Raw genomic sequence first — 23,922 nt, 5'->3', positions numbered from 1 at the left:
CTTTGCTTTTTATTTATAGCAGGTTTCTTCTGTTCTAATAATAATAAAGGAGAATTGGGCTCAGAGTTACAAGAAATATCACAATTGCTGATAAATTCAGTTTCAGCGCAGTAGATCTGTTTGGATAAACTCGGCACCAGAGGCCTAAAAACACCATGGCTCTAAATTTGGGGTCCAGAACCCCAAGTTCTCTTTCCCACTCTCCAACTGCCCAGTTTCTATGGCCTTAAGCAACTCTTTTACCTTTTCACAGCCTCAGTTTTATCATTTATAAAATGTGGACAACTTTTCTGTTTTTGTTGGATCCCTAAAAACTCTCGTTAAAAAGATAGGCTGTAATCATGGGCGTGGGACATCTTGTTCTGAAGCTGTGCTCCCTCTTGTCACCTAGTTTTCCCCCAGATATTCCTCCTTTGTTCTCTGCAGGACTTCCTCATGGAGACTTTCATCATGTTTAAGGATCTGATTGGAAAGAATGTCTATGCCAAAGACTGGATGGTCATGAATATGACGCAGAGCAGGTAAGACACCCTGGGCCCAGTGTGAGGCCTTTGACCCTGAATACTTGGTTCTTGTGACCAGGTGACCAGTTATCTGACCTTCAGGGAGTGCCATTAAATCTCTTGGTGGGACGCCATGCTCTGTAGAGTAGTAAGGAGCCGCCTGTTCCTGGGATGCTGGTTCTGGGATCACGTTCTTGCCTTCCCCTGGGCTGTTGCAGCTGTCCTGTCCCAGGCTTTTCGCTCAGGTGTAATCTCCTCATTGCCCTCCTGTCTACCTCCTCCCCGGCTCTCCCACAGCGCCCTTCCGCAGCTCCGTGTGGCCTTCATCATCATGACAGGACAGGCGTCTGTGGCCTGGGCCACCCTGCTTTTCCACCCTTACCTTCCACTCTTTCTCTCGATGGGCAGCCTGCATTCCAACCAAACTGGCCTCTTCCTGCTCCCTGGACATGTTCCGTGCTTCCTTTTGGGCTGCTGCTTCCACTCGCAGTGCCTTCCCGCATAACCAGGCCCTGGCTGTCAGCGTGCCACCATTCAGTGTCCTTCTCAAATGCCATCTCCAGAGGAAGCCTTTCTGACCTGGACGTGGCGTTCTCTTCCTTTGATGTCCTGTACCCCTTTGACAGCCCCTCCGCCGAATTTTCCGTCTTCTTTGTTGGGTCATGGTTAGATTTATTATAGGTTGCAAGTGACCCTCACCAAGTTGTAAACATCTTAAGACCAAGAACCCTCTCTTTCAAGGCAAAACCTAAAAGCCAGTGCTTGCAGTTGTTGGACCATAAAAATACTCAGTGAATGGGAGCAAAATGAGCTGAATATATATATCTTTTCAGAGTTTCAGAATTTTATGTGTGTGTGTGTGTGTGTATACATACACACACACATTTATAAATATATATAAATTATAAATAAATATATATAAATATATATAAGATTTCAGAGTTGTATATATAATATATAATATATAATTATATCATATTATATATAATGTATCATTATATCATAGTTATTGTATGACATATATAATATTAAGATTTCAGAATTTTTTGGAAGAAGTAAATAAAGTAAATCATTCTAACAGTTGTTAACTCCACATACCTGATTAGAAAAACCGTTCTCAACTACATACAGGTTAAAGAAAAACTCTCATTAGTATCTCTAGACTTGGAAAGACAAGCATTGCAATAGGGTTGAGGAGCCCTGAGGCTCCGGGGACCTGGTTGGTCATCCCAGTTCTACCCTCAAGTGGCTAAATTGTGATGCAGCCTTGAGTGGCTCTTATAGTCAGTTCTAGAAACTGCACTTGAGTGTCCTGGGCCATCTGCTCTGGCGTTGGTCTCTGATGACCTCGGTGGAGCTGATGGTCTCATGTTGCCGAGTCCAGGTTTAGATTGCTTTGGTTTTTCCCGTAGGTGGGAGATGTTTGGAAGAGCAGAAAGTTGCCTTCTTTATCTGGTATTTTCCTCCCACAGAGTTTTCCTCCGTGCGATAAATCAGTTTACCGAGGTTCTCACGAAGCTCTTCATGGATCAGGCAAGCTTCGAACTTCAGGTAAGCGTGCTACTCACCTAGGAGGCTCCTTGAATTCTCAGCCATAGCGAGACAACTGTGGCATTTTGGAAAATGTCACTTCAAATTTTATCATTTTCCGGCACAGTTTTCTTGTTTTTTCTCCTTTCCCTAAAGCACACAGTCCTGTCACTCTGTCCTCCAGACACAATCAAGTAGAGTTTTTTTTTTTTCTGTGTGTATAACTAATACAGGTTTTTTTGTTTTGTTTTGTTTTTAAGATCTTATTTATTTGACAGAGAGAGATAGAGCGAGAGGGAACACAAGCAGGGGGAGTGGGAGAGGGAGAAGCAGGCTTCCTGCTGAGCAAGGAGCCTGATGTGGGGCTCAATCCCAGGACCTTGGGATCATGACCCGAGCCGAAGCCAGATGCTTGACTGAGCCACCCAGGCGCCCCAACTAGTGTAGGGTTTTTTTTTGTTTTTTTGGTTTTTTTTAAGATTTTATTTATTTATTTGACTGACAGACATAGATAACAAGTAGGCAGAGAGGCAGGCAGAGAGAGAGGGGGAGGCAGGCTCCCTGCTGAGCAGAGAGCCCAATGCGGGGCTTGATCCCAGGACTCTGGGATCATGACCTGAGCTGAAGGCAGAGGCTTTATTTAACCCACTGAGCCACCCAGGCGCCCTATAGTACAGGTTTTTGTTTGTTTGTTTGTTTGTTTGTTTGTTTTTAAAAAGGACTAGTAGAAAATATGGCTAAGGAAAAAGAAAAAAAAGAAGAAAGACAAAACGTCCTGCCTTCTGCCGTTGCCATGAACACAAATACATGTACACACGTGTGCCTGCAGACGGACCTGCAGACAGTTCTCTGCCTGCACGTGGTTTCATTTCTCAGGGGAGGCTCATATACACACTTGTGTGAAACAGGTGGCCCCTCGCTCCTCCTGCATTAGTCCGACAAATACTAGAGTATTTATGGGCACAGGGCACCACTCTAGGCCCTGGGGAAGGCAGGCAAGGTCCCCGCCCCCATGCGGCACACAGTTCCTTGGTGATGTGCTTTTGCTCTGTCCTGTGGCTTTGTTTGTATCTGTGAACTGGAGAGAGTCGTCAGAAGAGGAGATTAGATCTGCATTTATATAGACATACGTGTGTGTCTATATGAGCTAAAATGGAGTGTCTGTATTTGCTGGTTAGACCTTACGTATATACGCCAAGACGCAGTCAAGCTGTGCAGTTCTTTGGCAACATTAATACGATTTTTTCGATCATCTTTTCAATGACACTAAATGTTTTCACAGGACTTTTAGTGGCTGAGTACAGTCATGATTTATTTAACCGAGTTCTTCTTAGGAACGTTTAGATGGTTTCCATCTTCTGTCATTTAAATAACACCGTGAAGGCCCTCCTTGCTTTAAATAGTTTTAAATACCCATGATTATTTTGCCAGGATAAAGTCCTAAAGTATTTACCATTTCAGCAGCTTGGCAGAATTTGGGGGCTTTTGATCCGTATTGCCAAACTACTTACTATAAATGGGTGTTCTTGTTAGCAGCAGTTCTTACCTCAGGAGTAAAGACAAATAGAGCAGTCTGGATTAAAAAAAAAAAAAAAAGAGAAAGAAAGAAAGCCTTAATAGTAAGTGTTAAAACTTTCAGGGCTGAATAATTGAAACATGAGAAAGAAAATGGGGCCTGGTGGATTTTATTTTGTTTTTTTTCCTTACTCCCTGTGAGTGAATGTCTACCATGTGGCACTGTTTTACTCTGACCCATATTAATGTTATTTTCCATTCCTTTTCTCCCACACGATCAATTTTGAGCAGCTCTGGAACAATTACTTCCACTTGGCAGTAGCGTTTCTCACCCACGAATCCCTTCAGCTTGAAACCTTCTCTCAAGCCAAGCGCAACAAAATTGTCAAAAAGTAAGTGTCCTCTTAAACTTGCTTAAGATTGGCAAGGTGATTCTTCCATTCCTATTTTTTTTTTTTTATGATTTTATTTATTTGAGAGAGAGAGAGAGCATAAGAAGGGGGAGCAACGGCAGAGGGAGAAGGAGAAGCAGGCTTCCGGCTAAGCAGGGAGCCTGATGCAGGGCTCGATCCCAGGACTCTGGGATCATGACCCGAGCTGAAGGCAGACTCTTAACCGACTGTGTCACCCAGGCGCCCCAACCGTCACAATTTTCTTTAAATGGAATCCGTACTTGGAGAGGCACCAGGGCTGGCTTGTACTCCCGTTTCCCCGAACAGCGGCCCATCTGCCAGCATCATGCCCACATTGCAGGCACAGCACCTCTCCCTCTCACACCACACTGTTTCACCTCTCCATCGCGTCAGCAGAGGAGCCAGGACTCACACATCCCCTAAAAATCCCTCCAGATTCCTGGCTCGGAATTCGATGTGGATGTATGACCAAAAGCGATGAGAGATTTAGGGAAGCTTTTCATCGCTTTCCTTTCCGGTCTGTTTCAGAGTTCACGGAGAGCCTGGAAACTCAAGGCTGTGTAGTTAAATAGAACATGAGAAATGTGTCACTTAAAGGCTGTGAAATTTGAGCTCTGTTCCCTTGCCGGGATGTCTGGGATTCTAGGCAAATTATTCGGTATTTGTTTACCCCTGGTTTCTCCCTAAAACACTGAGATTGGTGGTTTAGAGATTGAGATTTAAATCTCAAAGATAAAAGTAAAACCGGTTTTATGAATTTCCCTATGGGGTGGGTATGGAGACAAAACTGATTTTTAAGATGGACGTCTTAAGCTTATTGTTTAGACTATCGTAAATGACATAACTTCTCTTAAGGATGGATTTAATTTGGTTAAACAATGAAAAGTTAGTTGACCCCGAGTCTGGTGAACAGAGTGGCTACTTAGGCTTAATGATTCTGGTTTTGATAGGTTCGACTATGGACAGGCCATATAAAATATATATGCATATGGGCAAAGGTGCACCTTGGGAAAGCATTTTTATTAATGTTAGAGAAACACAAATCAGTTTTTTTCAAGATTTATTTTTAGTAGAAGTTGCATCAACAACAGTATTAATGAATAGAAGTAGTTACCGTGTATTGATTATTACATGCCTGACATTGAGTACATATGCTTACCTAATATAAATAATAAAATTAGATGTTTTGTTTAAAAGGAATAATAAGAGAAGTTTGTTTTATTTTTGTATGAGAAGTCTTCAAATAAGAATTTTACACTGGTTTCTGAAGGCATTTACAAAAGAGGAATTTGAAAATAGTGTTTGGTGCAGTGAACAGAAAATGTTGAAATGCGGTTGTAGGATGGGCCATAGATGCTCATTCAAGTTCCCAGGGAACATTGGCCATATCTACTTTTGACCCACGCTGTTTCTAGTAGCCCCAGGCCTGTATGTTCTTTAAGAGATATCCGGGTGATTTTGATTACTCTCCAGCCCTGAACCACTGTCTAGATGACCGTTTCTCTTTCTCTCTCTTTTTTCATATTGACTCCTATAAAGAACCTTTTCAGAAATTGGTTTCCTAATCACACTTCCCCCAAAATATTAATACCACAGATCTGCTGCATGTCACATATAGTAATATGTGATTTGTACTTCACACATAAGAACAGTAAGCCTGCTGTGCCCCCAAGGACCAACTTTCACCCCTCGGGGGACAGCACCCCCCTCCACTGAGAAGGTGTATCTAGAGCTTCTCAGTGTGAGTACTTTGAAGAACGTACTGAAGTGTGGGTAGGTTACTCAAATAAAAAATACGTAAAGTCAGCATGTTTGTCCGACATCAGTCACTTGACTACATCATACCTCATTCATCTGCCTTTTCATTAGCGCTTGGTATGTTTTGTTTTGTTTCTTTTCTTAACTGTGGCCAGAATAGTCCCCCCCTTCTCCCTTCAATAAGTTTGACAATTTCATTTCTAAGTTATTTTTCAGTGTTCACATGTGGCCCCCTCCTGCTAGTAAAGCCCCCCTCTCCATGTAGCCCAGTTCTCTTTGGGAGTTCTTTTCAGTGTTGACTGCATCTCGTAAAGTGACCTTGCCTCAGACCTGTCATAAACGTGACCGAGAGGGGCAACAGGCCATTCCTACTCACCTCATCATTTTAATATATGAACTGATTTCCACTGCAGATCTTTTTCTTGTTGATGATCTTCCTAGGTACGGGGACATGAGAAAGGAGATCGGCTTCAGAATCCGGGACATGTGGTATAACCTGGGTGAGTGTATGACCTTGAACTGGCCCATGCACAAGTCCTGTGTAATAAGCTCCCTGTGGCGGGTTCTTCTGATTCTAATTCCCAGTAACCCTGAGACTTCATTGTCTGTGTGTCTAGAAGTGAAAGTTGACTTGTAGGTCTTGCATTGTGACATCCATATGTTATCAGAATGTAACATTTAGTCACTCCTCTGAACTGAGTTGATTTTACCCCCATGACCTTTTTCTTTTCTTCTGGCCCCTTGGAGGAACATGGTGACACTTGACTTCCAGTGAAATCACTTTTTAATATCCTCGCTTACTTTCATTTCAGGTCCCCACAAAATCAAATTTATCCCTTCCATGGTGGGTCCCATTCTTGAGGTCACCCTGACCCCTGAGGTCGAGCTCCGGAAAGCCACCATCCCCATTTTCTTTGACATGATGCAGTGTGAGTTCAACTTCAGCGGGAACGGCAATTTCCATATGGTAAGTGGTAGAACTGGAGTCTTCCGAATGCGCAGATATATAGTCCACTCTTGCTTACTTTCTTTCTCTAGAGTGGAGCCGTAGCCTGAGTAATACAAATCCAAGTTGGTCTAAAAACTGTTTACATTTTACATTTTGTAAAACGCTTAGAGACAGAATGGGATGTTCTATCCCATGGCCTAGAAATGGTTTTTTTGCTCCATGTGTTTCCCCAAATAGCATTGCATCTCTGGGTAATTAAAATTTGACATCACGCATCTTAGTTCTATCTGTTGCAATATAGCTGGGAAAATAGTGCTGGGGATTGAGAAACTCATGCGGTGGTCTCTTATTTTGAGGTCTCCCTCAAAGGAAGTGGTCTTGTGTTTTGACGTCTCCTTCAAAGGAAGAAAGGCTGTTCTATTTCCTACAATGTAAAGCAAAGGACAAAGTAACATGAGTCTAGTATAGAGCGTTTCAGTAGGGCCCTGGCACATGATTAATGGAAGACATGAAGTATGATCTTTCCCTATAATATGTTGGCAAGTGTTCACAGTTCAATAAAAGGGTTGGGTCGAATCTAGAAATGTTGGCTGGGTGGCTTACGTGCCCTCTTCTAAGAATACCTGGCATTCTCCTGTGACATTCTGACCCTGCTTTCAGTTTGAGAACGAGTTGATCACAAAGCTGGACCAAGAGGTGGAAGGGGGCAGAGGAGATGAACAATACAAGGTCCTTCTGGAGAAACTGTGAGTATTTCAGAAACAAAGTCTCAAACTGATACATCATTTAGTGGTGGAGAGAAGCAGACTTCTGCTGCCCTTCCAGACAAGTCGAGAAGTCCCAGAAGCACAGGGGTCACCACCACAAATGGTCCTCAGCGGGGTTAATGGAGTTTCCACCATCCACTGCTGACATTTGTTTGTCTGAGTGAGTCAAATGTCCATGTTTTCCTGGCCAGCCCAGCCCCTCGAGAACAGAGCAGATGGAGGAGAAGGGGAGATGTACCGAGCAATGGCATTTTGCCCAGTGTTTGAATCGCTGAACTTCACCAAAAGTGCTAGTACCTCTAATTATGGCTCCAAAGCCCCTTTTTAAAGGAGGAAGGGAAAATAAAAACATTTCAAAGTCTGCTTTACCTTTAAAAGTACCTTCTGTCCAGTAGACAGGCTCTAAGAACACCTGTTATATCTCCAGCCAGGCTGGTCTTTGCACTGCCCTACTCCCCTCCCTCGCATCTGACGTTTCCATTCCCTCCTGTGCTCCCACTGTCACCGCCACTTCCTATCCCCCCATACATACCCCTCACACCCCTTCTGCCCTCTGAATTCTCCTTTGCATGTATGGGATCACAACATAAAAAGGCAGTTAAAAACACTTGCGGGTTGGAATTAGAGAAACCCTCAAATCTCATTTTCGCCATAACCCAGGAGTGTGACCTTGGACCAGTGTTCTGACCTCTCTGATGGCTTTCGTTTTTTCATCCACACGGATGGCCCATAGGCTTTGGTATTGATTGAGGACTCAATGAGGTGACACCTTAGCATGGCGTCTGTTACTGAGCCCGAGCTGACGGGGCGTCACTACTGTGGGTTTGTGCTGGTCACCGCCACCATCTTCAGTCCACCATTGTCCATGGTGCTCACTACCTGTGACAACCCATTTCTTGGATTCTCTAGCCTCTGGGATACCGACCAGCTGGTCACCTGTTGATTGGGCGTATGCCTCTGTCATTTTGTTGTCCATCTCTTTCGTGGAAGTGATGCACACTAGACTGTGCTTGGGGACAGGGACTCCCAACTCTGTTTTCTTTTTTGTTTTTTAAGATTTAAGGAGCCAGAGCACACTGGGTGCTCAGAAATGGAACTGAATTGATGACTCAGCTATATTTTCAAGAATGAGTACTCTTTCTTAGTTTGCTTTTAGTGGATGACAAGACCCGTTCGTTGATCTTTTTATCCTGTTTCCGTTAAGTTTACCTGTTTGAGTTTCAAACCCCACATTATCACTCTTGTAATTTGGATCTCATACAAGAATTAAATGGAGAAATTACATACCTGTACAGATATATATACACACACAATTTACAAATGATAAGTCCCAAGCTGATTTTTCACTGTAAGGTCTTTTTTTTTTTTTTTTCCCCTCCATTCTTCCTGAATCGCTAACTCATAAAAATATGACTATACACATCTCCGGTGTTCAAGAATAATTCTGAAGTCTGGACTAATTCTTTGAGCCTATTTCTTTCTCTTTTTTTATCTTGTTCTCTGAGTTTTTTTGTAGTTATCAAATCCAAGAAGCCCTTGTAGAATAGCTTTGCTCTATTTGGATCCAACAGGAGAAGGTTTAGGTCAAAAATTTATCCTCAGCTTATTTATTTACAACTTTGCATTTTTGTTGTTGCTGTTGCTAAATGACACTTTCATCTGAAGAGGCACGTGTGTGGATGTGCACTAGATTCCTAGTGTCCTCTAGATTGGGCACTGATCCAGGCCTTTCCAGAATGCCCGCAGGATGCTAGGGGGAAGTGCTAGGCTTTAGGGAGAATGAAGACATAAAAAGATGGTCCCTTTCAGTTTCAGTAGACTGATCAGATAGCATACATAAACCTTCTGGGCAAATGTTCTCGTTTCTGTGGTACTGACAAAGACAAAAACAAAAAGCAAGTACAGATAGAAGTTCAAAGATGGGCATTGTGGGCTGGGATTTTAAATGACAGTGAGACTTGAATCAAAGCCCTGAAGACAATGTAGGACTTGAGTCACCTGGAGGGACGGCGTAAGTGGAGCCCTGGATGGGACGGCCTCACACAGAAGGTGTGTGTCTCCTGGTTTGGCGCCACCTGCTGCCGGAACCTTGGACAGTGCTCACTAACGGTGCTGGAATGACAGACAGTATGCAAATGGGGCATCTGTTTCTGTGTCCACCCTTCCAGGCTCCTAGAACATTGCCGGAAACATAAGTACCTCGCCACCTCTGGAGAAGTGTTCGCATTCCTGGTCAGCAGCCTGTTAGAGCACCTGCTGGACTACAGAACCATTATCATGCATGACGAGAGCAAGGAGAACCGCATGAGCTGTACTGTGAACGTGCTGGTAGGTGCCAGGCCCCTGGGTTGGCAAGAGGGCACCACTGGGCCACCCCTGCAGGCGTAGCTCAGCTCTGAGTAGATCTCCCAGGCCCAAAGCTACCCAGGGGCTACCTATATGGAGTCTGCATCCTGCCGAGTTCAGCTGGAACTGCTGACTCAGCTTTGGACTCAGAAGTCAGCTCCCACAGACATGGGGATGGAAAGTGAAACCCAAGCCCTTGGCTCCACTCTTGCTCGAAGACCATCATTCACCTTTTCCTCTGTCTTGTTTATATGTGGTTGCTTTGTTGTTGAAAATGTTGCATCAGAAACACTATATCACGAGAGAGAGTCTATGGAGTCCTCATGGTGTAGAGCTCTGTGGTCTTGCCTTTCCCTAGATATGTGTAGCCGGGACCACAGACGTCTAGGCTGCTTTGCATTCCTCTGCTTAATAGAAAGAAAGAGTCTGACTCCACTGACCCCTTGAGAAAAAAAAAAAAAAGACCACCCATTGACTGAAGTACCAGTTGGCTATCTGTTCACTTAGAGAGTTTCCCTCATGTTTTTTAGAGGCATGAGTCCTAAAAAATTTTTCAACTTAACTTTATAAATGATGACTACCTTTTTTTGTGGCAGTTAAAGGAAACTTCCTTCCTGTGTTAAAGGAAAACAATAGCCTCTGGAAAAGTGACACTGTAAACGTAGTGGTTTGGCCATTTCTGTGGCCAGCTTGTCCATAACCTTTGACTTACATTGGTATTTCTGCCCCCCCTTTTTTTGGTAGAATTTTTATAAAGAGAAGAAGAGAGAGGACATATACATAAGGTAAGCTGGAGGAGATTTCTGCTTTTGCCATTTATGTCCTGGCTTTATTATTTATTTCTTTGGTAAACAAATGCTGAGTCCCAACACCATTTGCTGCTTTAAGAGACACTAAAAAAGTAGGAGAGCTGCCCCCTTCCCCCGGAAAAGGTAAACTCTTTAGACAAATGCATAAGTCCAGCCTGAGGGAGCGCGTAGGGAGGATGGTGTTGGCATTCCGGGGAAGGATGGAAGACTGGCCAGAGCAGTCAGGAAAGGCTGCATAGGTCAGAAGCATGGATGGACAGGTGCCTTGTGTCAGGGACCGTCAGCCTGGGATGCTGAAAGCCCTGAGCATGGAACAAACTTGGACTTTAACCAAATGCATTTTCTCGGGGAGAGGTTTCCCAAGGGGGTTTATGACATTAAAAAAAACAAAACAAAACAAAACTGAGCACCACTGCATTAAAGGAAGAGTACAAAATAGAGCCATTGGAGTGGGAAAGACATGCAGACAAGAAGCAGCAGAGAGGGGTAGAGGGAGAGGAAGACAGGAGGTGATGGAGTCCTTAGTCTGTGAAAAAGGAGGGAAGGTAAGCCGGGGAAGCAGGCTGTGGTGCAGTTGCGGAATGAGCTGAACCCGAACGGCAGAGTGCCCCCTTTCTCCCCTTCTGCCCAGGTACTTGTACAAGCTGCGGGATTTGCACCGAGACTCTGAAAACTACACAGAAGCCGCCTACACCCTCCTCCTCCATGCCGAGCTTCTGCAGGTAAGTGGGTCAGGCGTGCCTTTTTCCACTGCGTGGCAGTCCCCTGTCCAAGCCCTTTGGGACCAAATCCTGCAGCTTCATGACTTTGGATGGGAAGGAGCCGTATTCAAGGGAGATCCTTCTATCCAAGAGCACTCGTATGCCTTCTAAACAAGCACCGCTTATTTTCTGCGGGGGTGGGGAAAATGTCAGTTATCATTTGTTTAAAAATCCTTTGGAAGCAGAGCGCAGCTTAAGGGCCTCCAGTAACTGACAGTCTCATTGAAGAAACAAAATACACTTTAATTAATGTATGTAGAAAATCATCCTAGAACTGCCAAGAGATGAGCTGTAAATGAATATAGTAGCACTCCCCTACTTATACTCTCTTACAGAGTCAGAGTTGTGTGCCAGGGATATACATATACCTACGTGTCATGGATCCTGAGTCATGATTTCTAGTTCTGATCAGTCCACTAACTTTGCATTTGTGTATGAACTGTTCCTTCCATATCACAGTCTTGGAGCGGTTAATAGCTCACACTTCTCCCGGCAGTAACAGAAGCTGCCATTCCCCACGGTGCTCTCGGAACCTTTCCTAGCCTCTTCTTTCTTCCCATTTTCATAAAGGGAAAGCACCTTCACCCGGGTGCTCAGGCAAATACCTGTTGTCATCTTTTATTCACCCTCCCACATCGAGGCCGAGCTAGAATCACAGACCAGTAGCGATTGTGAACTCCTCTCGCAAGGCACATGCTTGCCTTTTTTATTTTTTGGCATGGGAACAATTAAGATCTAGTCTCCCAGAAAATGTGAAGTTTGTGGTACGGTATTGTTGTCTGTAATCACTATGTGTTAGGTGTCTGGGATTTATTTATGCTCTGGTTGTACTTGCCCCCTTCAAATAACATCTCCCCAGTGCCCTGCCACCCCCAAGCTCCTGGTAACCACCACTGTCCTCTGTTTTCATGTGTTTGGCTTTTTCTAGAGCCCACGTGTAAGAGCTACCAGGTAATCTTTGTCTTTCTCACTCCGGCTTGTTTCACTTGTAACACCCCAAAGGCCATCCACGTTGCCCAGAATGGCAGGATTTCCTTCATTCTCATGACTAAATGGCATTCCGTTGCATATATATCCCACACCTTCTTTATCCATTGTTGGATGCTTAGGCTGTTTCCGTGTCTTGACTGCTGTGAACAATGCTGAGTGAACACGGGAGTGCAGACATCGTTTAGGGATCCTGATTGTCTCTTCTTTCTATCCACTTTTCTTTATCGTCTTGCTGTTGTCCTGGTCCATTATCTCTCCCCTGGAGCATGGCGGTAGCCCCCTATTACATCTCCCTGTCGCCATTCTTGCCCCTAGCAATTAATTTTCTGGTGTAATTTAATTTTTTTACTAAAATAAGGCATGTGCATTGTTCTTAGCTTTGTCATTAAGAACAGGAGTCTTCTGCCTCACCACTTCCCAGGGAAGCCATTCACAATTCATGTTCAGGTTTAGGGCACTAACAAGCGTATTGCATTTGGGATGGTAGGAGAGCTTGTTGACTGTGGACTGATCACAGAGAGACTCTGGTATGTCGGTGACTATAGGTCCTTTTGTCTCAGAGAGTTAAACTCTACCTTGGCATAAAGTTTGAGGTATGGATGCAGCTCTCCCCCACAACTAGCTACTGAATTTAGGGGTGCTCTTTATTAAGTATTGTCCATATTTTCCTCATTGGGATAATATTCCATCTTTATCAGGTACACAAGGCAAGTCTCTTACCAGATTGCATACACTTTTGCATGGTCTGAGTGAACTCTGTATGTTCACGCACCAGGACCACACTGTTTTGTGGTACGTTTCACTACCTGGTAGTTACTCTTCATTACTGCTTTTTTTTCAGAGGTTTCTGCCCTATTCCTTTGTATTTATTTTTCCATGTGGACTTTGGAATCATGAAATTAAAACACTGATATAGGAAGAATTTCCATGTTTATGGAGTAGCATTTTCTTATCCAAAAACATGTTAGGACTTCCATTTGTTCAAGTCTGCTTTCCTGCCCTTCAATGATGTATTAAGCTTTCTTGTGTAGAAGTCTTGCATATTCCTTGTTATGTTGATTCATAGGTATCTTTTCTTTTTTAATGCAATTATGGTAAAATATACAGAACTTAACATTCACTGTTTGAACCATTTTTAAGTGGACCGTTCAGTAGCCTTAAGTACATTCGCGTTGTACCTGGATATCTTCTCATTTGGGGTTTATTCTAGTCCTGGTCTTATCTCTTCAACATGGTTATCTATTCCTGGGAACCCACCTCTAAATTATTGCTAAATTTGTTAATTTTTATGCCACTACTTAATTCTCTCATTATCTGTGATAGTTGTTCAGTTGGCATGCTATGTGAAGAAATGGATTATGAAGAAGACAGTCTTTGCACGGTCATAGTTTTACCCCTTCCTTCCCATTTTCATACTTGTAATTTTTTTCTTTCATCCCGTTGTCCGTGTGGTACCTTCAGTGCCCAGCAGGTGTGTTGGGCAGCCCTCCGCCCAACTTCACTACTGTTCACAGCAATGCTTCACGTGGTGGCTCATTTGGGGTTACTTGTTTTGAAACTGACATACGTCTTATTTTGGGGGGTGGGATAATTTTTGTGTTTAATAAATAATCTAAACAATACGGCTGAATCAAAAATATATACAAATATGTCTGTGACTTTTATCGGTTGAATATTTGTTACATGGATCTCCTTTGGTTAATTGATTTACTTAACCGACGTGTTACGTTCATCTCTTTTGTTCCTTTTGTTTGTTTTTCAGTGGTCGGATAAGCCCTGTGTACCCCATTTGCTTCAGAGGGACAGTTACTATGTCTATACCCAGCAAGAGCTTAAAGAGAAGCTGTATCAAGAAATCATATCATACTTTGACAAAGGCAAAGTGAGTATTGGGCTGTCTGTTTTGTATTAGGGAAAGGAAGAAATTGGCTGCAGTGTTGCAGGGCAGTTCTGATGCCAACTACCCACAGTTAACCCAGTTCCCTCAGGTTCAGGAAGTAGTCCCCAGTCAGACAGCCCTCACTTGAGACACCAGCCACAGTTCGGGGGTTTCTGGGTTACCCACATGGATCAGCAACTGACAGTAAATTCGGGGAGGGTGTCCTGTGAACCCCTCAGATTTGATAATACGTTGGAACAGCTAACAAAACTTGGTAAAGTGCTGTGCTTACAATTACAGTTTTGTCTTAAAGGACGCAAATCAGGACCAGCCAATTGAAGAAAAACATAGGGCAAGGTCTAAGGAGCATTGCATATGCAGAGCTCCTGTGTCCTCTCCCATGAGTGGATTCGGGGCACATTGGCCTCCTAGCAAACAGATGAGAATTTCACCTGGGCCTCTGTGCGTAGTTTTTGTTGGGGTTTCATTTGAAGCCTTCGTTGGTTGAACCTTTGGCCATGTGAGTGAACTCTGTTTCCAGCAGCTCTCTCCTCCCTGGAGGTCTGGCTGATTCCATGTAGATCAGGGCTCTGATCTTCTGATCCGTGGGCTGCAGTCTGGCAAGGCCAACCCCATTCTGAGACCATCTCGAGGCCCACCGTGAGTTTCTCACTAGTATAAATTCAGGTGTGGTCTGAGGGGCCCACCAGAAACAACAAAGACACTCCCATCACTGGAGAAATTCCAGGGACTTAGAAGCTCCCTCACAGGGACTCAGGATAAAGACCACACAAATCCTTTATTTTAAAACAATGACTCATGACTTACTCTTTATTATTCCTATGTGTTTCTTTGAATTTTGGTATTTTTAGTGGGAGAGCAAATGAATAGATAAATTAGGCTAACAAAGTCAATAAAGATCAGTTATTCAGGACACTTAACCCAATGGAGGATATAATGGGCAGCCCAGAGCCTGATTCTCCATAACCATAATTTTACCTTTTGAATACTGCTGAGTGCCAGGAGCTAGCACCATGATTTTCAGTGCATTCTCTAGAGATTGTGGCCAGCGCCTGGTGCACACCCCACACCCAGGCCACGACTTGCCTAACACCATAGGTAACAAGGGGCCTAATTAATTACCCAGGGGCTCTGAAAAAAGGTAAACATGTGAACTAGGCAGGAAGTTGTGGAGTCTCTAGTTGGTTGGTCAGCATGGCTAACTGAAAGGCTTTTAAAATAGGAAAAAAATATGGAAGGCGTCAGGGGAGGAAGGAAAAAAAACATGTACTATCCAAACAAAACACATCCTAGATTTGACTCGTTTCAGAGGTCTGGAGAGTTCTTATGGACTGCCATTTCCAGGCACTATTCCTGATTTAGCAGCGAACCTGTTTGTGAAATAAGTAAATAAGCCCAAACAACCTTTGGAATGGGAAAGGATGTTTGCAAACGACATAGCTAATGCAGGGTTAGTATCCAAAATCTGTAAAGAACTTACAAAGCTCAACACCCAAAAAACAAATAATCTAGTTAAGAAATGAGCAGAAGAAATGAATAGACATTTTTCCAAAGAAGATGGCTAACAGGCACATGAAAAGATGCTCAGTGTCACTCATCATCAGGGAAAAACAAATCAAAACCACAGTGAGGTATCACCTCACACCTGTCAGAATGGCTAAGATTAACAACATAGGAAACAACAGATGTTGGGGAGGCTGCAGAGAAAGGGGAACCCTCGTGCCCTGTTGGTGGGAATGCAAACTGGTGTAGCCACTCTGGAGAACAGTATGGAGGTTCCTCAAAATGTTAAAAATAGAGCTGCACTATGACCCAGCAATTTCCTACTAGGTATTTACCCAAAGAATACAGAAGTACTGATTTGAAAGGATACATGCACCCCAATGTTTACAGCAGCATTTTAAACAATAGCCAAGTTATGGGAAGAGCCCAAATGTCCAACCACTGCTGAATGGATAAAGAAGATACACACACACACACACACACACACACACACACACACACACATACAATGGAATACTACTTAGCCTTCAAAAAGAATGAAATCTTGCCATTTGCAATGACATGGGTGGAGCTAGAGAGTATGATGCCAAGTGAAATAAGTCAGAGAAAGACAAATACTATATGTGGAATTTAAGAAACAAAATAGAGGAACATGGGAGAAGAAAAAAAGAGACAAATCATGAAACAGACTCTTAACTATAGAGAACAAACTGAGGGTTACTGGAGGGGTGATGGGTGGAGGGATGGGCTAGAAGGGTGATGGGCATTATGGAGGGCACTTGTTCTGATGAGCACCGGGTGTTTTATGTAAGTAACGAATCACTGAATTCTACTTCTGAAACTAACTCTACGCTATATGCTAACTAACTGGAATTTTTTTAAAAAATGAAACAAAAAAAATTAATATAAGAAAAAATCAGGCAGTGGAGCATCTGGGTGGCTCAGTGGGTTAAACCTCTGCCTTCAGCTCAGGTCATGATCTCAGGGTCCTGGGATGGGGCCCCACATCCAGCTTTCTGCTCAGCAGGGAGTCTGCTTCCCCCTCTCTCACTGCCTGCCTCTTAGCCTACTTGTGGTCTCTCTCTCTCTGTCAAATAAATAAAATATTTAAAATATATATATAAATAAAATCAGGCAGATACTCATCATGATAAAGTAGCTAGCATCTATTTAGTGCTAGTTACTGTTTTGAGTGATTTCCAGGCTTTTTTTCTAATTTAATTCTCCCTAAAGCCCTGTTAGGTAGGTATTATATCTTTTTTACAGATGAAAAACTTGAGGCCCATTGACCAAGTATATTTGCTCAAGGTCTTTGGTCTCTGTGCCCCTTGACCTGCTCAAAAATCACTGAGGATCCCAAAGAGCTTTTTTTCCCACATGGATTGTATCTACTGATACAAGTATCCTTAGAAATTAAAACAGAAAATCTTAAAATATTTATTTACTTGTTCTCTGAAGGAACTTTTTACTATGAATATAAATCATATTTATTGAAAATTACTATATTTTCCAAAAAAATAGTGATATGAGTGGCATTGTTTGACATGTTTGACAATCTCTCCAGCATCTGGCTTGGTAGGAAACAGCAGAATCCTCATATCTGTTTTCTGCATTCCGTCTCCAGTGGTACTACCCATTCGGTAGTTGTGGGAAACCCCCCTGCATGAGAGAATGAGGACTGAGAAAGGCAAATATATTATTATTACTAAGAAGGTAATTGTGATCATAGGGACTCTGTGAGAGGATCTTGGGGACTCCCAGAGACCAGGGACCACACACTTTGAGAAGCTCTGTGCCAGGCTGTCTCCCTGTTTCTGACATAACTTAGTATTTGGTAAATGAGGAGCGAGCTTGACTTCTTGGATACTGTTGATGGGCTTCCTGCTCCAGGCCCAGCTGATCTGGAATGGTTTCCATATGGCACATTTCATAGCCTTTTCCAGGGATCCCAGCCCTGAAATTTCAGAGGGGGTAAATTTGGCAAATGATGATTTTAAAAGACTTAATTTTTAAATCTTTTTTACAACTGTACGTGAACTGCGCCTACATTCCTTCAGCAGCTAGAAACAGTGGAGCATAGTACCTGTTAATAAAAATCAAGTAGGAGGGGCGCCTGGGTGGCTCAGTGGGTTGGGCCTCTGCCTTCGGCTCAGGTCATGATCTCAGGGTCCTGGGATTGAGCCCCGCATCGGGCTCTCTGCTCGGCAGGGAGCATGCTTCTCTCTCTCTCTGCCTGCCTCTATGCCTACTTGTGATCTCTGTCTATCAAATAAATAAATAAAATCTTAAAAAAAAAAATCAAGTAGGAAATTACCAGATGCTGTGTTATTATGAGCATCCACCTAAGAGACATTTTATGAAATATCAAAAGGAACAGAGGGCTCAGTGTGGGATGCTAGCCTCAGATACCATGCATGTATCTCCAGTAAGCCGTGTCTTAAATGGTCATTAGTAAACTTACAATGTTCATCAATACAAGAAACATCATTGTTTCTTAGGGCATCAAGTGTCCTAGCAAAAAGGCATTTTTCTTAAAACTCTTTGACTAAGCAGATGGTTTGGTCAGAGATAGGGAATCAGTGCTCAAAACTGGAGAAACAGTTTCCCAAATTCCACACAACAGCGTGGTTAGTCTTTCTCCCAAACTACCTAATTCAAAGCGTACACACACACTCCAGAACCAGAACTAAGGCCCACACTAACTTCCTTTCCCCTCCAGCGAGATTCACAAGCTCTCAAAACCCAGGCTTTGGAGCGGGTTCCTCTCAGCTCTCAGTGGTCTTAGTGCTTTGCCCTTTCAGTACAGTATCGCTTTCTTTGGGACACGTGGTGTTCTTCATGTTCTTGCAAACAGAATTCTAGAACATGCCCCCTGGGAAAGCAGCCAAGATAGAGTAGCGTTTTCATGCCAGAAGAAAAGGTTTAGTTGGTCCAGGAGGTGAGGCGTGGCGGGAATACTTGCAGAAACTCAACCCACCTGGCTCCTTGGCCATCGTCGGCCGCTCTCCCCTGGCTTTTGCAGACAGATCCGTGACTGCTTTGTTCTCCGCTTGTAACCCTACTTTTGTTTTTTCCAAGATGTGGGAGAAGGCCATCAAACTGAGCAAAGAGCTTGCCGAGACCTATGAGAGCAAAGTATTTGACTACGAGGGCCTTGGCAACCTGCTGGTGAGTCCGGGTCAGCACAGGGCAAGGGTCCGACAGGGATGCCAAATTTGTGTTCGTGAAAATGTCTACTTTTGAGATAGTCAAGCTAAACCGTGTTCTTTACAGTGGGAAAGCAAACCTTGCTTGAAAGAAAAATGAAAAAAAGGTGAGGCCCTAAAGGTGTTATCATTATTCCTCTGAATTATTTCTGATAAAGGGCCCAGGATCCTTGCCTCCAGACCTCTCTCTCTTCCCTGTGCATATTGTTTCCCTAGAGTAGGGACCCTCCATATTCCTGACCCATCTCCTCTTCACCCTCTTGGTTACTCTGCCTTCTGTGAACACTGTCCATAGTTCAGATATCTTCTGATATCTTCTGTCAGAATCACTCGTTCTGTAGTGCCCATCCTGCCAATCTATGAGCCTTCTTTTTGTTTTTTGTGTGTGTGTGCATGTGTGTGTTTTGTTAGGCACATCTTGGTATGTTGTTAAATGCTTCTGCTGGATCTTGGGTCTCAAATTTTGCCTCCCTCCTTCTCCCAAAATGTCACTGCGGTGCTTACACACATTATAGTTCCATGAACTTCTGTGCCGTGCCTGGCCACCGGCACAGACCCAACTATTTAAAAACAAAACAGCAAAACAAAAATAACACTCTGAATGTCCAGTGGTAGGCCAACACACATTACATTTGATAATTTTTAGTAGTGGAATCACAAAAGGTCAAGTCACCTGTTGTTATGTAATAATACAGTTGATCTTTGCACAATTGAAGGAGGGGAGTTTAGGGGAGCCAACCCCCGACACAGTTGAAAATCTGCATGTAACTTTTGACTCCCCCAGAACTTAACTACTAATAGCCTATTGTTGACTATTGCTGACTAGAAGCCTTACTGATAACATAAACAGTTGATCAACACATATTTTGTATATGTATTATATACTGTTCTTACAATAAAGTAAGCTGGAGAAAAATGTTAAGAAATTGAAAGGAAGAGAATTCCCATACTATACTGTATTTACCAAAAATATCTGCATGTAAGTAGATTCATCCATTTTAAATACATGTTGTTCAAGGTCAAGTGTAGCTTCTTTGAGGGGATAGTCGTCAGATCACTTTGAAAACAGCTTGCCGGTATGTTGTACCAGCTCCTGCTATCATCACACACAGAAAATCGCTTCTTAATTTCCTTAACTAAATGGAGCAATTAGTGATACGCCATGTTAACCCTGCTAAGAAAACGTGCTAGAAACCTTCACCTAAATAGAGTAAGTAAATACTAAAGTAAGTAAATGGTCACGGGACCATTGTGAGAGGGGCCTAGGGACGTGCCCCGAAGGGTCTGGCTACCTATTTTGCTCTCTTTAAGGCTTACTCTCAGCTCTGGCCAGAAAACCTGTTCCCAAGGGAAGGATTAATGATAGCGCTGAGACCAGACACTGAAAAACAGAACATCACCACCACCTTCTGGGCACTCGTAGCTGAACTTAGGACTTTAATCGAAACCACCTGTGTGAACCCGAAAGTTCTTTATCTTCTTTTCTCCTGTATCTCTGTTTAAGTGCAGCCACCATCCGCGAATCTCAAAAGGGGCTTTTTAACCTTTTAGGGGTCCTGAACCCTCTTCAGAAAACTGGTGAGAGCTAAACACTGCCTCCCTTTACAGAGGAACGCACACCGCTTGTGTCTTCCCGCAGGCAACTCTGGAGATTGCCAGACCATCCAAGGCTCATTCACAGACCCAGGTCCAAACCCTTCCATCCAAGAAAGGGATAGCTTCTTGGCCCACAAGGATATTTTCCAAAGACTGTTCATTTGCCTGTTGGCTCATGGGAAACAACAAAGCAAATAGTCTGATCTTCCCCACCCCTCAGTGGTGCCCTTGTAACTTCCCTGTGGAATGTCTTGTTTTGTTTTCCAGAAAAAAAGAGCCTCGTTTTATGAGAACATCATTAAAGCAATGAGGCCTCAGCCTGAATACTTTGCTGTTGGATACTACGGACAGGGCTTTCCTTCTTTCCTCCGGGTAAGAAACCTCAGGGTGGTCCTCCGAGCCATTAAGCCGTGCAGTCTGAAGGAGGGACAGTCTTCATCTCTTTTCCAGATGGGCCTCATGTGTTAGCAGCTGGAGGCCCGCGTCCTCACTGTGGGAGGCCGGGGAGGGGAGCCACTTCCTGCGTGGCCGGCCTCTTCACCCCACACCCCAGCCTCCGGTATTCTGGCAACTCCTTTGTAAAATGGCTTTTCCCAGGTGGAATGAAAAAGGGAAAGAGAACCGTTGCCTCCATGGGTCTGCTGCTGTGGGTCAGGCTGGAGAAAAGTGTGGATTGATGTATTTAGTTGTTTGTTTTATTTCCAGCCTGAGCTGGTTGGAAAGCAAATATTCCGAGGAAAAGACTGCAGAAGTTTCACAAAAATAAAAACAGGTGTTGTAATAGTGAGAAGGACCATGTTATTCTTCCTTCTCAAAATTTTCTATAACATGATACCGATTTTAAAATCTACAAAACAAATAAAATCTGATATTTTTTCCCCCACACAAAAAAGGAAGTCTCTGTAGAGCTGGCTGTGTTTAAACATACTATCCGTTTTCCTTCCCCTGATTTAAGAAAAAGTGAGAAAAGAAGTACTTTACATTCCTCATCGTGCCCCAGGAGGAGGTAACTCATCCATTCAGTAACTATGTAGCAAGTGCCTGCTGTGTGCCAGGCACACATGAGGCAGATTCCAGTCAGATATGGTCCTTACTCTCGGAATTCACAGCTTCACAGGTGTAACGGTAATTAAGTAATCACGCCAACGAGTGGAGATTGAAACTGACCGAGGCGGGTAGTCTGTGCTCTAAGAGTTGGTTAACCAGGGAGTAGTTACCAAGTAACATAAAAACTTACGTTCACAGGAAAAAAAATTGCACGTGATTGTTTAGTATTTATAATCACCAAAGACAGCATGCAGCTCACATGTCCCTCCACTGGTGAAGAGATAACTAACCTGTGGGATAGCTGTGCGATGGCATACAACTCAGTCATAAAAAAGAATGAACTCCTGATCCACACAAGCACATGGATGAGTCTCGGATGCACTGTGCCGAGTAAAAGATCTTAGACCAGAAAGTCCATGTCCTCTTCGATTTTATTTATATGGATCTGGCCAGGCCGACACTGAACGGCAGGGGTGGAAAGCAGATGAGTGGTCGTCTGGTAGCAGCGGAGGAGGGTTGGGCTTCAGAGGCACATAGAAATTTTGCCTGGTGGTGAAACTGTTGTGTATCTTGATTGTGATCATGGTGATGTTTGTCAAAATTCAGAGAATTTACCCTAAAGATAGTAAATTTAGGAGGAGTCAAGATGGCAGAGAAGTAGCAGGCTGAGACTACTTCAGTAGCAGGAGATCAGCTAGATAGCTTATCTAAAGATTGCAAACACCTACAAATCCAATGGGAGATCAAGAGAACAAGAACAGCAATTCTAGAAACAGAAAATCAACCACTTTCTGAAAGGTAGGACTTGCGGGAAAGTGAATCCAAAGCGACGGGAAGATAGACCGCGCGGGGAGGGGCCGGCTCCCGGCAAGAGGCGGAGCAACGGAGCACAAAATCAGGACTTTTAAAACTCTGTTCCACTGAGGGACATCGCTCCAGAGGCTTAACCGGGGTGAAGCCCACATGGGGTCAGCATGGCCTCAGGTCCCGCAGGGTCACAGAAGGACCGGGGGTGTCTGAGTGTCACAGAGCTTGCAGGTATTAGAACGGGGAAGCCGGCTACAGAGACAGAGCTGAGGAGTGAGTTCTCAGCTCGGGGTTACCTTGAACCGGTCGCAGGCTCGGTCAGCTCGGAGCACGGCCGGAGGCAGGGTGACGGGAATAATTGGGCGCTGTTCTCTGAGAGCGCACTGAGGAGTGGGGCCCCGGGCTCTCGGCTCCCCCGGGCCGGAGACTGGGAGGCCGCCATCTTCATTCCCGTCCTCCGGAACTCTACGGAAAGCGCTCAGGGAACAAAACCTCCTGAAAGCAAACCCGAGCGGATTACTCAGCCCGGCCCCTGGTAAGGGCGGTGCAACTCCGCCCGGGGCAAAGACACTTGAGAATCACTACAACAGGCCCCTCCCCCAGAAGATCTCAAGAAAGCCAGCCAGGACCAAGTTCACCTACCAAGGAGTGCAGTTTCAATACCAAGGAGAGCAGCGGAATTCCAGAGGAGGAGAAAGCAAAGCACGGAACTCATGGCTTTCTCCCCAAGATTCTTTAGCCTTGCAGTTAATTTAATTTTTTTTCTTTTTCAATTTTTTTTACTCTTCTTCTGCCAAATTTTTTTAAACTTTTACCCTTTTCTTTTTTAACGTTTTTTAACTAGTTTATCTAATATATAGATATATTTTTTGTTTTTTTTATATTTTTTCTTTATTCGTTTGCTTTTTTTAATTATTTCTTTTTTTTATTATTTTCTTTCTGAACCTCTTTTTATCCCCTTTCTCCCCCCTCACGATTTGGGATCTCTTCTGATTTGGTTAAAGCATATTTTCCTGGGGTCTTTGCCACCCTTTTAGTATTTTACTTGCTCCTTCATAAACTCTTATCTGGACAAAATGACAAGGTGGAAAAATTCACCACAAAAAGAAGAACAAGAGGCAGTACCGAAGGCTAGGGACCTAATCAATACAGACATTGGTAATATGTCAGATCTAGAGTTCAGAATGACGATTCTCAAGGTTCTAGCCGGGCTTGAAAAAGGCATGGAAGATATTAGAGAAACCCTCTCGGGAGATATAAAAGCCCTATCTGGAGAAATAAAAGAACTAAAATCTAACCAAGTTGAAATCAAAAAAGCTATTAATGAACTGCAATCAAAAATGGAGGCTCTCACTGCTAGGATAAATGAGGCAGAAGAAAGAATTAGCAATATAGAAGACCAAATGACAGAGAATAAAGAAGCTGAGCAAAAGAGGGGCAAACAGCTACTGGACCACGAGGGGAGAATTCGAGAGATAAGTGACACCATAAGATGAAACAACATTAGAATAATTGGGATTCC

General features: G+C 43.7%; 1 protein-coding gene across 1 annotated transcript in view; it reads left to right on the top strand.

The window, feature by feature from the left end:
- LOC111153728 (dedicator of cytokinesis 5) overlaps nucleotides 1-23,922 on the top strand; it is a 210,776-nt gene that overhangs the window by 154,252 nt on the left and 32,602 nt on the right. Inside the window, exons 29-40 of the mRNA XM_022512914.1 lie at nucleotides 427-521; nucleotides 1,976-2,054; nucleotides 3,840-3,940; nucleotides 6,161-6,219; nucleotides 6,532-6,686; nucleotides 7,329-7,414; nucleotides 9,604-9,763; nucleotides 10,526-10,566; nucleotides 11,222-11,312; nucleotides 14,104-14,223; nucleotides 18,823-18,912; nucleotides 20,814-20,918. Of these exons, the coding sequence (XP_022368622.1) occupies nucleotides 427-521; nucleotides 1,976-2,054; nucleotides 3,840-3,940; nucleotides 6,161-6,219; nucleotides 6,532-6,686; nucleotides 7,329-7,414; nucleotides 9,604-9,763; nucleotides 10,526-10,566; nucleotides 11,222-11,312; nucleotides 14,104-14,223; nucleotides 18,823-18,912; nucleotides 20,814-20,918 (1,182 nt within the window). The remainder of the gene's footprint in view (nucleotides 1-426; nucleotides 522-1,975; nucleotides 2,055-3,839; nucleotides 3,941-6,160; nucleotides 6,220-6,531; nucleotides 6,687-7,328; nucleotides 7,415-9,603; nucleotides 9,764-10,525; nucleotides 10,567-11,221; nucleotides 11,313-14,103; nucleotides 14,224-18,822; nucleotides 18,913-20,813; nucleotides 20,919-23,922) is intronic.

This window comes from Enhydra lutris, unplaced genomic scaffold (genome assembly GCF_002288905.1).
Source record: "Enhydra lutris kenyoni isolate GAN:26980312 unplaced genomic scaffold, ASM228890v2 scaffoldscaffold3, whole genome shotgun sequence".
Classification (NCBI taxonomy): Eukaryota; Metazoa; Chordata; class Mammalia; order Carnivora; family Mustelidae; genus Enhydra; species Enhydra lutris.
Note: the sequence above shows the minus strand (reverse complement) of the source record. Positions and strands in the feature narration are given on the sequence as shown.